This window comes from Lampris incognitus, chromosome 1 (assembly GCF_029633865.1).
Source record: "Lampris incognitus isolate fLamInc1 chromosome 1, fLamInc1.hap2, whole genome shotgun sequence".
Lineage (NCBI taxonomy): Eukaryota > Metazoa > Chordata > Actinopteri > Lampriformes > Lampridae > Lampris > Lampris incognitus.
In genome coordinates, this window is record NC_079211.1 from 140,966,972 (window position 1) to 140,981,482 (window position 14,511).

Genomic DNA, 14,511 nt, shown 5'->3' on the forward strand with positions numbered 1-14,511 from the left:
TTTCATCTCGGTCAGCTTTTCCACTGCACTTTCTCTGACCTGAGAGCTGACCTCTGTCCTTTTTGTTGTCTTGTTCCATCCTCCGTCGTCTCTGTCTTGTCTGTGTCTCTGTCAGTAATGGTAGGGCAGTGCACTATAATGGATCCAGTCTGCTGCAGTGGAAGAGTGTCAGGCTGGACGTGGCTCTACTTCCTGGTGAGACAAGGCACCTCCTATCTTTGTTTCCATTATCATCATCTTCTTCTACTACATCTCCTTGGCTTCTTCCCCTTTTTCTTCTACTTCTTATTTTTCTTCTTTTCAGTTTATTTGATTTAGTTGGCCTTATAGCAAATTATCTTGTGGATTTGAATGAAAATACTTTCAAAACGTAATCTCATCTTGCTACTCTTTGCTACACATCATGCATACTGAATAGCTCTACTACTTATAGTGAGCAGGTTTATTGTGTTATTACTGGTATCACAAATCACAACATTATGTTTACACAAACACAGGCGATGTGGCTGGCATAGGCTGGGAGCGATCTGAAGGCACTCCACCACCCCCTGGTCAGGCCCCCAAAGGCAGGGTCTACTTCACCTATTGTGGCCAACGGCTCAGCCCCATCCTTGAGGATGTAGCTGGAGGAATGTGGCCCCTGGTCCACATTCAGAAAAAGGTTGGTTACTGTTGGCGGCTTGACTTCAGAAGCTTTGTCTCTGAATTTTTTGAAGCTCTACAATTTTGCCCACATCTTACTCTAATGTGTGTTCACTACTTGCTTATTTGTAGAATACAAAGATTCGTGCCAACTTTGGTTGCCGGCCATTTGCTTATGCAGAAGGCCAAGCCCACCGGAATGCTGCCGACCTGTGCGTCGACCTTGCAGAGGAAATAAGTGCAAATTTTGAAGCCCTTCCATTTGCTATGGCTTCGGACAGTGACAACGACGCTGGTGCGAGTGTTGCGTCTGACTCCGGCTCCTATGGACCTCCGTGTCGCATTGCTGCTGTAGCTGTTGCTCAGCAACGTACGCCATTTTCATGTCCTATCCTCCTAAGAAATTGTTTTCCCCTCTTTCTTGCTTTTTTGTAATTGCAAAAATGTCACCTATTTGAAAGATAGTTAAACAACATGCACAATTTCATTTGTTTTTCCCCTTCATTACCTTAATTTTGTTTGGTCTAAAGTTTTCAGTTTATTTATTGTCCCAGCTAGCCTTTTCCTTCTCCCAGTTTTTTGCAGTTTGTCGTCTCCCAGAAAAATTACATTTATTTTGTCCTCTCTTATTGGGACAGAGTACAACAGTGACCTGTCATGCCACTACAAAGTGGAGCTGAGCTACGAAAACCTCGTCACGTCTGGTCCTGACCCTCACCCTCCACCTATTGCGGATGATGAAAGTGATGACGAGGATGACGATGACATCCCCAGAGTAACGAAGATTCAATCCTCTCAACATCCACAAATATTCAGTTGGGATTTTGTTTTGTATTTTTAATGCCGCTGTTCTTTGACTGCCTGAATTCATGTTTGCCCTCAGGAGGACCACTATGCCTTGCTGGTTAAGGCCTGGGAGACCAAGGTGTTTCCTACCATTCGCAGACGCTTCCGCAATGAGGCTGAAAGAAAGTCTGGCTTAGACCAGATCAAAGGGGCTCTGCAGTTGGGTGAGTAAGGATGCTAGGGATGGTTCTGTCTTACAGATTGATTACAATATGGTTGAATTGATTGAAACGGTTGAGTCGATGATTCCAGTGTAATGATTTATTCATAAAAAGGAATTAATGTGTCTCTGGATGAGTTGATAGCTAAATAATATAAAAACATAGATACACAATATGATTAACAAAATTCGCCACACCTGTACATTTCTACATTGAAAAGACCAGACAAGCTTACACAGTTCTGTGTACTGCAATAACTGCTCAGTGTAAACCTATAATTTTCTCTATGAGAAGAAGACACTACAGTCATTCATGTGCAAATGGAGTGGTCTAATTTCTGTGTACAAAGGACCTGGCTGGGTTTTTCACCCTTGAGTTTTGGTCCGTGGAGGCATGGTGGTGTTTAGGAGAGATGGCTGTGGAATTTTTAACTAGATTGTTTAACACAATCTTGGAAAGTGAGAGGATACATGAGGAGTGGAGAAGAAGTATACTGGTACCGATTTTCAAGAACAAGGGTTATGTGCAGAACTGTAGCAACTACAGAGGTATAAAGTTGATCAGCCAAAGCATGAAGATATGGGAAAGAGTAATAGAAGCTAGGTTAAGAGGAGAGGTGACGATTAGCGAGCAGCAGTATGGTTTCATGCCATGAAAGAGCACTACAGATGTGATGTTTGCTTTGAGAATGTTGATTGAGAAGTATAGAGAAGGTCAGAAGGAGTTACGTTGTGTCTTTGTGGATTTAGAGAAAGCATATGACAGGGTGCCGAGAGAGGAGGTGTGGTATTGTATGAGGAAGTCAGGAGTTGCAGAGAAGTATGTAGGAGTGGTGCAGGATATGTATGAGGGATGTGTGACATTGGTGAGGTGTGCAGTTGGAATGACAGATGGGTTCAAGGTGGAGGTGGGATTACATCAAGGATCGGCTCTGAGCCCTTTCTTGTTTGCAGTGATGATGAACAGGTTGATGGACGAGATCAAGCAGGAGTCTCTGTGGACTATGATGTTTGCGGATGACATTGTGATCTGTAGCGAGAGTAGGGTACAGGTTGAGGAGAGCCTGGAGAGGTGGAGGTATGCACTGGAGAGAAGAGGAATGAAAGTCAGTAGGAGCAAGACGGAATGGACGGAATGCCTATGCATGAATGAGAGGGAGGACAGTGGAATGGTGAGGATGCAAGGAGTAGAAGTGAAGAAGGCATATGAGTTTAAATACTTGGGGTCAACTGCCCAAAGTAGCAGGGAGTGCAGAAGAGAGGTGAAGAAGAGAGTGCAGGCAGGGTGGAGTGGGTGGAGAAGAGTGTAAGGAGTGATTTGTGACAGAAGGGTACCAGCAAGAGTAAAAGGGAAGGTTTACAAGATTGTTGTGAGACCAGCTATGTTATATGGTTTGGAGACAGTGGCACTGACGAAAAGACAGGAGGCGGCGCTGGAGTTGGCAGAGTTGAAGATGCTAAGATTTTCATTGGGAGTGATGAAGAAGGACAGGATTAGGAATGATTATATTAGAGGGACAGCTCAGGTTGGACGGTTTGGAGACAAAGCAAGAGAGGCAAGATCGAGATGGCTTGGACATGTGTGGAGGAGAGATGCTGGGTATATTGGGAGAAGGATGCTGAATATGGAGCTGCCAGGGAAGAGGAAAAGAGGAAGCCAAAGAGGAGGTTTATGGATGTGGTGAGAGAGGACATGCAGGTGGCTGGTGTGACAGAGGAAGATGCAGAGGACAGGAAGAAATGGAAACGGATGATCCACTGTGACGACCCCTAACGGGAGCAGCCAAAAGTAGTAGTAATAGCATGTCTGTGAATGTTCTCATTCATCCAGGTCATGGTTATCCAAAGGAGTTGAATCAAGTGCAACTGGACTTGGTATAGTATATCCGTGAAGACGTTTCGCCTCTCATCCAAGAGGCTTCCTAAGTTCGTGCCTTTCTGACTAGACGAAGCTAGTCTGACTGGCTAGTGATGAGACTCAGAATTTATCCTCTTGGAGTCATTGTCAGAGCTATAGATGTCCATGGCTCTTTGTGGTAAACATCGGGACACAAAGAGTCATGGACATCTATAGCTCTGACAACGACTCCAAGAGGATAAATTCTGAGTCTCATCACTAGCCAGTCAGACTAGCTTCGTCTAGTCAGAAAGGCACGAACTGAGGAAGCCTCTTGGATGAGAGGCGAAACGTCTTCATGGATATATACCAAGTCCAGTTGCACTTGATTCAACTCCTTTGGAGTAGTAATAGCAGTTTTGGTGTGACTCAGAGGGTGAGCAGAAGCTCAAATTAACCTCTAATTGGGTGATCAGGATGCTTAAGAATGTTATTGTCCTGCCTCAACACATGGCTATGAAAGATTTAAGTTGGTTGTGGGTGGCTCACACCTCTAACTTTGTTGGCTACTTCTGCAAAACTCCCTTGCCTACTTTTATTGCTTAAATCTCCAATGAATTGAAAAAAATATTTTAATTCTTATTACCTCTTTAAGCTGCATCTAAGGCACATCTATTTAACACTATGTTCTAGAAAACCACAAAAAAAAAATTTAAGAATTTTTTCCTCTTCTGAAAAATTGTGTTGTCTTTTTAATTAACTCACTCTGCAACTGGGTTGTACACTAACAAAAGGTCCAATGAATAGGGTGCAAGATTGAGGGAAGATGAGTGATCTTCTACCATCAAATTGAAACTGGCCTATAGCATGTCAATGTCCACATTCTTCTAAAAGGTCTGGCCATTATTAGCTGTTAGTCAAATCACACTCCCTCCCCTTACAGAACCCCACCTGACCGTTGTATTTCATTAGAATATATGGTAAATAAAGGGAAGTTTGCAGCTATAAATGCTGTTTCACAGGACCTTTAGCTCTTTGCTGCTAAGACAGCGTACAATGCACAAGATAAAAGCAGTTTCAGATGCATGTAAATGCATACTTGGATTTGTCCTGATAAAAATATGGGTGCAAAAGAAGTCAAAGTAGCTTGCTACGGTCTGTGCACTTCATAGTCAAAGTGTATGAATTCTACATATTTGTCAAGCAGCGGCAACTAAGCAGATTTCTTGACTGTGATCATGTGTGTTTGCATGATGAGTCATTCTGCATAATGTCAGCCAATCCTTTAAAGTGTATGAAATTAATTAGGATGCAATATTGTACATGACACATGGCTAAGCAAAATATCTAAAAAAAGATGTGGTGCCCTCTTTGGAGCACATTGGTGGGGTGCACCATTCCCCCAAAGTTTTGTCAAAATCTGTTGTGCTGTGACTGAGATATCAAGTGTGACTAATGACCAAAAAAAATCAAAACAAGATTTCATTGTGGGGGACAAGTAGTTATCGTCTGATAGAAGTTGCACCCATCCATAGCCTGAGTCCTCAATGGGTTTATTTTAGAGATGAGATGGGTGTATTTAGAGGTGAATACTTACAAGAGTCTCTCTGTCATAAGCCTGATCCGTGTGGCAAGGATGATTTTTGTTGTTGCTTTTCTTTGCCATGTGTAAACGGCAATAGGTATGGTTGACATTGCAAGACAGACTGTAGAATTCCTGTATGAAGAGAATGGTGGCATTCCTCGTGATCTTTACCTTCCCACTATTGAGGATATCAAGGATGAGGCCAACAAGTTCACGATTGACAAAGTTCGCAAAGGTACTTTCCACCTACATTACTTTACCAATAATCAGTAAACTTATCAAGGTTAGCATTGCTCATGTAAGCAATGTATTGTATGATATTCAGATTTTTATATTGTAAAAGTTTACAAAAAAAATAAATTCTTACCTTTTTTTTCTTTCTTAAAACCCAGGTTTGACTGTGGTCATCCGCTGTCCAGACAGCAATAACACGAATAGCACTACCGGGGGAACAGCCCTGCCCAAGTTCGCTATCCGGGGCATGCTGAAGACCTTTGGTCTGCATGGGGTCGTGCTGGATGTGGACTCTGTAAGTACAGTAGATGAGATGTCAGTGTTTTCAGCTGTCATTAAAAACATATTGGGAATCCTTATCCTGTGTGTGTGTGTGTGTGTTGGCTCAGGTGAATGAGCTGGTACAGGTGGAGACCTACCTACGCAGTGAAGGGGTGCTGGTGAGGTATTGGTACCCTATTGAGATGCTGGAGCGGCCCCCTGCTGGATCCCGCCGCACTGCAGCCAACGGTTTGGTCTCCCTAGACAGCAGCAACATCCAGATTCACAGGTAACACAGTTTTGGGAACAAACAGAAGTCAGCTATGCCTTTTCCTCTAAGTAATTTTATAAATTAAAATATCCTCCTTCTTATTTTTTTTCTTTCATTTTTTTAGGGAATTGCTTCGCTGCGAGAGTGCACTTGCGCGGTTGTATTGCCGCATGGCCTTGCTTAAAATCTTTGCCCCGAAGAACCCCCACACCTTCACTCGTCTCTTCCACATTCCAGCTATCCGTGACATCACCTTGGAACACTTGCAACTTTTATCCAATCAGCTTCTGGCTCCACCTCTGCCTGGTGAGTGTGAGTTTGTTTCTTGAATAATGATAAATGCTGAACTTCTACAGCATGTATTTTGTGGCATTTCCATTGAATGCTGTTTTTCCCCCCCTGCAGATGGCACCATTAGCTCTAGTTCCATCCTACTGGCCCAGTCTGTGCTTCACAATCTCCAGGGACAGAGCTGTTCTCCTACAGACTTGTTCTACCAGGGCAACGCTCAGCCCATTCGGGAGTGGCTGACTGTGGCCATAAACCGTGCCTTACACCAGGGAGAGGAGAGCCTACTAGAGCTCACCAAGCAGATCTGCTGCTTCCTACAGGTCTACAGTGTCAATGAATGCATGTTTTCAATACTTTTTTTCCCGCTAATTAACTTTTGTGTTGAGATTGAGACCTTTTCATTTGTTCTCTCGGACAGAATGCACCAGAGCAGTTTACTTCAGAGGAGTTTCCTGTGACCGAGTCAAAGGTCAGTATGGACGTCAACTTCCCGGGTGCAGCATTTGTGATCGTATCCTGCAAAGAGAGCCAACTAGGCTGTCGCAAAGAGTAAGTTCATTAGCAGTATTCAAATTCAGTGACCCCTGATGAACCCATAAATCTTGTTTCTTTAGATTTTTGACCCACTCTCGCCCTAATTAGCATTTTTTCCATCACTTATCTGTCTTCCCTGTTCCACTCCATTAGCTCGAGCCTGTACAAGGCTCCCTGGGCACGAGTCATGGTGTATGGCCTGGGTCATAAAGTGCGAAGAAACGGCCAACTAAATCTAATGGAGGCGGTGTGCTATCCTCTGGATGCCTCGCCTACCAACACAGGCCTCACTCCCCCTCCAACCACCAACCAGTACCCATCTGTCATCATTCCCACCGATAAGGTGCACATCAAGCTAGGTGAGTCTCCTGCTTCCAAAAGGTTTTATTTATTATTTTTAGTGTACGTTGTTCTTGTTTTGCCTGAAGAATGCATACCTGTTATGCCATGATGTTAAGAACAAATTCCTCCACTTTTCTCAGGAGTATCACCTCCTCCTGGTGCTGTGTTGGTACTGCACTCGCTGCCATTGGAATTCCCTCTAGCCATGGCGTTTGCTGAGCAGCTATTGACCTGGAAGCCGGGGGAGAGCAGTGAGCGTTCAGAAGATGAGCTGGACACAGTACCTTCATCTGTGCTGCTCCAGGTGGTAGAGCTGCTAGGTATGTGGAGGCCCGATCATAACCACACAGTGGGCCTGACTTTTTATAGTCCAATCATATTTTGTGTATCCATGTTAAGTGCAGCTATGACAATCATACTCAATGTTTTTCATCCTAGAAGACATTAATAAATGTCAAATGTTAGTTGAGTGATGTTGCTGGATAGCCTGACATCTATATTGATTTGATACCTAAAAAGTTCATTTTTAGTAAATACTTTGAGTATATACTTTATACTTTGAGTATATACTTTGAGTATATGATATTCCTCTCAGACTGTTTCCCAATTGGAAAATTGTCCCTAACTGTGCAAATATTTTGACTAAATCCACATTTTATTCTATGAAGAGTAGGGAATAATGATCACCAAGCCTGAATTCAATGTAAAGAAATGTATTCATTTGCACAGCTAGGTGGGGCAGTGGTTAGCACTGTTGCCTCGCAAGAAAAAGGTTTTGGTTTAAGTTCATGTCTGGCTCCTTTCTTTGTGGAATTTGCATGTTATCTCTGTATTCAAGGTAGTGTCCTCTGGGTACTTCAGTTTCCTCAGACATTCAGAGGACAAGCAATATTAGGTTAGATATCAGGTACTCCTACCATCAGCCTTGTTTTTTGCAATTACGAAGGCACTGGCCTCAGAACTTGGGGTTGATCCCTGGGCACCATGCTGTGGCTGCCTGCTTTTCCTTAGAAGTTAGGGTGGATCAAATGTAGAGGATAATTAGTAAAGTTTAACATCATTTATTTTTTCTCTTCTCTTTTGGCTCATTGTAGGAGGTTTACTTTGGACCACAGATCTGGCCCCCTCAATCAAGGAACTCACATTTCATTTGCTAGCTGAGCTCTTCCGCAAAATCCACCATTTGGAGCAGCGCAAGAACCCTGCTGGCCTTTCCAGCTCTATTGCGCTGCTACTCAACCCCTGCCTGGCGGTACTCATGGCACTTCAGACAGAGCTCCGTAAGCTCTATGACAAAGAGACTCAGGGCTGGACAGCTGGAGGAGCTGGGGCAGGGGGCTCCTCATCAGGAGGTGTTTCCTTGGCTCTGGGGGCTGAGCAGAGCCGCTTCTCCACATACTTCCACGCTTTGATGGAGGTTTGTCTGGCCGTGGCAGAGGTTACCCTGCCTCTTAATGTAAGCGGCTGTGCAGTGGGAGCTCTCTCTTCCACCAGTGCCCCCAACCTCAGTGACTCCTCTTCATCCTCATCTTCATCCCCAGGCCAGACACCACAGAGCCCCAGCCTACTGTCCAAGCGTAAGAAAGTGAAGATGAAGCGTGAGAGAGCAGCAGCAGCAGTAGCAGTGGCCGTCTCAGGGAAACGAGGAAGTGGAGGCACTCGGCTGTCGGAGAGTGATGGTGCCCTGCTCAACATAGCAGGGAGTAAGCCTGAGGACATGCTATGGTTCCACCGTGGCCTCACTTTGCTTATGATCCTACGACACCTTGCCAGTAAGGATCCTCAGGGGCTGAGCGTCACTAGCGATGCAGTGACAGATGCCTGCCAGGCCTTGGTGGGTCCCACCGCCCACAGTCGCCTCCTGGTGCTCTCAGGCATCCCTACCCACCTGGAGGAAGCTGTGGTTCGCAGTGCAATCCGTAGGGCCTGCAACGCCCATGGGGGCCTTTTCAAGGATGAGATTTTTATCCCCCTACAGGAGGAAGACCCTAAGAAGACAAAGGCTGGAGCTGGAGTATCCAGCCCTCAGGATGGCAAGGTGGGCCCTGAGCCCGAGCGTCCCTGCCCCAACAATGGAGGTCCTGAGAGCCCTGACAGCTCTAGCAGTGTGACTCCAGCCATGAGTGTGAGTGCTTCAGCCTCAACAAGCCAGACCTCTATTTGCAGTTCCTCCCAGGGAGTATCCCGTACTGCCAGTGAACTTTCTGTGGATCAGGAGTTGCTAGCCGCCCCACCTCTTACCCCAGCTGCTGCAGCCTCTGCTGTTACCTACCCCCAGCAGGGCACCTTAGATCCCCACACTGTTTCAAGCCAAGAGAGCCTAGATATCTCCCTGTGTAGCACAGGGAGCTTGGGGAGTCTGGGTAGCTTGGGAGAGCCACTGGACAGCGCAGAAACGGCTTCAGTGTCAGATGGCGGCTCCATGTACACAGTCACCTCACTGGACAGCAATGCCATCATGGCCAGGCCCATCAAGGGCTATGCTGTTATTGAGGTTAGTTGTTTCTCAAATTTACTTATAAGATGTCAGTTTTTATGGATATATTTTTCAAAAGCAAGGAATAACTAGAGATAGTGGCTCATATCTTTTTCTTTTGATGAACATAGGTTCGGTCTCGGGCAAAAGTGGAGAAGATCCGAGCCAGTCTTTTTAACAGCAGTGACCTGATTGGCTTGTCCAGCCTAGAAGGTGAAGAAGAGCTGATGGAGCTAACTAATGAGGAGATCCTTACAGCCTCCAGTGTTAACCAAAGCCTGTTCGACACACAGGGAAGCTCGGCACTTGAAGACTACTTCCTGGATAAGTCAATCAGAGGTTAGTAGATCTATTCATTATACATATAAAGTAAAAAAAAACTTGCATAAAGTTAAAATATCCTGTGCTTTTACATAATAGATAAGGATTTTAAAATATCTCAAGCTTATCTGCGCAAAATACTGAATAAAGTTTTTCTTTGTTTCAAGGGGACAAGCTTATACCAGGAGCACGAGATGTTCTGACAGAAATATTTAAAAGCTGTGTACACTCAGAACAGATGCTGAGTCTTTCCCCAGCCAAGCCAGTTAAAGTCTCTGACATTTACCTCAGCAAGGAGCAGATCAACTCACAGACACCTGGCAACTTACTGCATGTTTTCCTCACCAATGCTCGACCTCCCAAGAAATTTCTTGATGACCAGCTAACTCAGGTACTGTGCTAGTGTTGTTGGAAGATGTACATATAGATGTAGGATAGGTTTATTATCTTTGCCAGGCAGTAGCCAGGAGGGGATTATGCATTTGGTCGCGCACGTGTGTGCGTCTGGGTAATCTCGCAAACTATTAGACGTATCGGCCTAAAAAAAATTGTGCACAGTTATGAGTGTATGATGACGAACCTCTCATGATTGAAGTTATTAAAAACCTTGGAAAAATGTTTATTCTCACTTTCAACACTCCCTCATTCACTCTCTACCTCGATCAGCCAATGCTGCTCTCCAACACTGCCAAATCTAAGTCAACCGTGCGCATGCGTGACCCAAATCTATGGTTTGAGTCAAATCGGGCAGTGACTGTCAAAACCAAAACATTTTGTATTTGAGTATGAGTCTTGAAAGTAAACGAGAAGTTAATCATATTTTGTAAGCCAGCAAATCTTTCACTGCTGATCTTACCACAGGAGAACTGGACCAAAATTAATTGGCTTTATTCACCTCACCACCACGCAAAAGTGCCATAGTCTCCAATCAAAATAGTCTCCAGTAAAATTAACCATTATTCTAAATCATTCATTCCCTCTGCAATTCGACTACTAAATGCTCCGTAATTTTTTTTGTCTGACTGTTTTATTGTGCTTAAGTTTATGTAGCCTATCAGTATTGTTAATTATTTATAGATCTTATAGATTTTATTCCATATTTAGCTCTCTGGAATGTTCTTTATTGTTTGTGTTATTTGTTTGTATGTTACCGTGTTTTGTGTACAACAAGCTGCTCCAAACAAATGTGCCAATTAGCGGGATTAATAAAGTTTTTTACAATGTATTGTAATGTTAAAACGCTGCTATAAGAATACAATTTCAAGAGTAGGATTAATCAGTCACAGCTGGAAATCAGCTCAGTAGCTACAATAAAACATTCCTGGGCTGAGCTATGTTTTCTTAAGTTTTATGAATGAAAGTCAATCAGCAGCGCAGCCATTTGCCTTGATTCATTTTATATCATGAAAACCACAACAGTTAAACACATCTGAAGTCTTTTAATGAGGGCTTTAAAATTTTTGATCTCTGTCATTTCATGTCAGACTTGGACACATTTGTGCGAGGGTCCGCCTAGGAGGCTGCACATCCAAAGACTGACAGGAAAAACGTTTTTATTTGGTAGATTTTTTTAGCCTTTGAGTACTGCATATTAACAACTTATTTTCCCATATTTCCTTTTCAGTCGACTTGGGTGCTGCACAAAAGTCTTATAATGGCAGGAAAAACACTGGTTTTTCTGTCCGTTTGTTCGTGTATTACCCTTCTCCCGGTAGGCGACAATAGGGGCGATTCATCACCAGGTTCGTACACTAGAGAAGGGGAGATAAGTACACCTGGCGGAGATCTGTACTCTACTGAGTGCACGTTTTATAATAACTCCATCCTCTGTGGGAGGACAAGAGCACAGGGTTTTTGTCATACATTTATAGCCTCCGCCGGACCCCGTCTTTCATATGTTCGATCAGCCAAACAACCAATCAGCATCACTTCTCCAAGAGGGGGACAATCACCACAAGGGAAACTTGGAAACGAAAAATGGCCTGATAAGACATAGACATAGAAACAGGCACTGACATGTGTTTGAGAAAACATAACTAAATCAATCTTATCAATCAGTTTAGGATAACAGTTATAGTGATAAAGGAGAAGACAAGAAAAAAAGGAAAAAAGGGGGAGAAAGGACAAGGAAGAAGGATGTAAGAGTGTTTCAGGGAGTGTGATGAGGCAGATGTTAGGAGAGTGTACATGCATGTGACATGTCCACCTATATGAATGTGAAGTGTCCACCTGTGAGTGCACAGAATTAGTCCTAATAAATTCTGGTGTCTGAAAATCACGACTTTATCATAGTGCCTTGGAGCAGCAGACAGGCTCTGCAGCCACCCAAGGGCCCCGCAGTGGTGCAGGCACCCCATGACCAGGAGAACAGCCGAAGCCCAAAACAACGCAATCACATAGGAACACGGAGCCCACAGGGGGGGCCAGGTGCCCACAGAGGAACAGCCATGCATGCCCCTGAGGAGCACAAACCAGTGCCAAAAGCACAAGCCAGGCCCGCACCCCCACCAACAACCCCCAAGCACAGGCTCAAGGTATACCCACATGTGGGACCTGAGCTGTTGACGGCAAGCACAAGCCGCCGGCCCAGAGCCAGGCCCCACAACCAACAGACCAACGCACCGTCAGCTAGCTAGACCCCATCCGGCTGCATGCAACGAGCATACCCCCACATACCCGAATACACCTGACCCAGGCTACCAGATGGCACCCTTCCCCAGGGCAGACAGAGTCCCACCAGCACGCGTGGACAGCCAGACATGCAGTTCCCCCACCACCCCCTGCATCCGCAGTGCCCATCACAGAAAAGCCATGCAGTGGGAGCAAGTCCGACAGCCGCCCTCCGCTCCACGGCCAACACCCATGATGATGGGCCGTCACCCAGGGGCACCAGAAAGCACCTGGCAGTGCTCACTACAGCCCTGCCAGTATGCAGTAGGCAGAACACCACCCAGCACCAAGGACAAAGTGATCCATTTGGGCAAGGGGGCCCTCCTGGCCCACCACATACTCACGACGACCTGCCGACGTCCCTACCCATTCGAATAGTCCCATTTCTTAATGTGCACTTGTGCCATGTTGGGAGTTAAAATGGCGGGGTGTGGGGGTATGAGTTGTCAAGGCTTATCAGACCCGAACCAAGATTCGAGGTTCAATGCTTTATTGGCATATCAACAGGATTGATTGGAATTTGTCTTAGTGAACTCACTTAAACACAGACAAACACATAGAACCACTCACGTATAGAGCACATAATACTAGGGATGCACGATATCTACACGTCGTCGGTATCAGCGGATAAAGGCTTTAAAATGAAATATCGTATCGGCCCAAAATGCTTATATGACAGGCCATAAGATGACGCTTTAATTATGCTCACCCAACGCAAACCGTTGACCAGACATAAATGTGGCACGTCACGTATTGCGTAGGTAAGGATGCTCTCCACTGTTGAGCTATAAAACACCAAACCATTCCTGGATATACCAAATTTTCTCAGTTGTCTTAAAAAGAAAAGTCTCTGGTGTGCTTTCTTGAGAATAGTAGCGGTGTTGTCCCCCCCCCCCCATCTCATTTCAAAGTGGAGGGATTGTCGCTGTCAAAAATTTGTAGCTGTCCACTTGTTGAACTTCAGTGTTGTTTATGACTCCCTATTGCTCCTGCAAAAGTCCACTACTAATTCCTTGGGTTTCAGAAACATTTCATTCCAAGTTGTTTGCGTTACACCAGTCCACCAGAGATTAACTCTCACTTCTGTAGACTGTTTCATCATTGTTGGAGATCAAACCCACTACTGTGGTGTCATCAGCAAATTTAAACCACTAACACACCCCTCCTGCCCAGACGACCCTGATCTGCTTGTAGGTGTTGTTTGGAGTATAGTTGGTGTGGATGGGTGTGTACTAAGCTAGTGTAAATGCTGTAGTTTCTCTTGTAATTGTTAATTTTTCTTTTGTGGAGAGGTATTAAGGCAAGATATATGATTTTTTTTTGGGCATTGCTCCTAATTGAATTTAAAGGACCCAGAGTGTTACCCATTTGTTGAGCAGTCTGTGTGTACTTTTTTTTTTAGTACAGTTCCCTCATGATTGTAAGGACAAAACAAGATTTCCTGAAGCAACATGTTTTTCACAGATTCTACGAAAGTACGGCACTTCCAAGCCTAACAAGAACAAGTACAGCAAGGCAAGCAAAGAGCAGCACCAAGGCAAGGTGGTGAGTACCAAGAGGCCTATCACCAAACCCCCAGCTAAGGAGAAGTCTGTTCTCAACAGTGTCAGGTGAGTCATTCCCAACACCAAGGTATCAAACATAAGATTTTCTTTTCTTCCCAGATACATTTTACCAGTTTGACTCGAGAGCAAAGTGAACTCAAAAATTCAAACTCATCGATTGTTACTCAAATATGTAATCTAAATACTTAATCACATACATTGCATAAAACACAGTGTGCAGCCTCCATATTTTATGAGCTTCATCCATCCATCCTCACAGTCAGTTATGCTTGTCTTTGCCAGGACTGCATTGAGTGAGAAGAAGACCGTTCTGAAACCCAAATCTCCTGAGAAATCAAGACCTGATGAGAAAGATGTGGACAAATCTCCTGCCAAGAAGCCGGATGGTAGGGACTAAACTGGGTCTATGATAGAAACACACCAAATGAAAATACACTGGCACATCAAAGGGGAACTTGATGAAGTTGGAAATCTAG

At 44.6% G+C, this 14,511-nt stretch overlaps 1 protein-coding gene across 1 annotated transcript in view; it reads left to right on the plus strand.

Moving 5' to 3' along the window:
• LOC130115577 (probable E3 ubiquitin-protein ligase HECTD4) overlaps positions 1-14,511 on the plus strand; it is a 76,365-nt gene that overhangs the window by 46,303 nt on the left and 15,551 nt on the right. The window contains exons 48-65 of the mRNA XM_056283294.1: positions 116-195; positions 498-661; positions 775-1,012; positions 1,281-1,417; positions 1,526-1,652; positions 5,168-5,305; positions 5,463-5,599; positions 5,694-5,854; positions 5,961-6,142; positions 6,242-6,447; positions 6,546-6,676; positions 6,815-7,020; positions 7,144-7,323; positions 8,098-9,497; positions 9,611-9,818; positions 9,968-10,191; positions 13,935-14,080; positions 14,318-14,421. Coding sequence (XP_056139269.1) covers positions 116-195; positions 498-661; positions 775-1,012; positions 1,281-1,417; positions 1,526-1,652; positions 5,168-5,305; positions 5,463-5,599; positions 5,694-5,854; positions 5,961-6,142; positions 6,242-6,447; positions 6,546-6,676; positions 6,815-7,020; positions 7,144-7,323; positions 8,098-9,497; positions 9,611-9,818; positions 9,968-10,191; positions 13,935-14,080; positions 14,318-14,421 — 4,169 coding nt within the window. The remainder of the gene's footprint in view (positions 1-115; positions 196-497; positions 662-774; positions 1,013-1,280; positions 1,418-1,525; positions 1,653-5,167; positions 5,306-5,462; positions 5,600-5,693; positions 5,855-5,960; positions 6,143-6,241; positions 6,448-6,545; positions 6,677-6,814; positions 7,021-7,143; positions 7,324-8,097; positions 9,498-9,610; positions 9,819-9,967; positions 10,192-13,934; positions 14,081-14,317; positions 14,422-14,511) is intronic.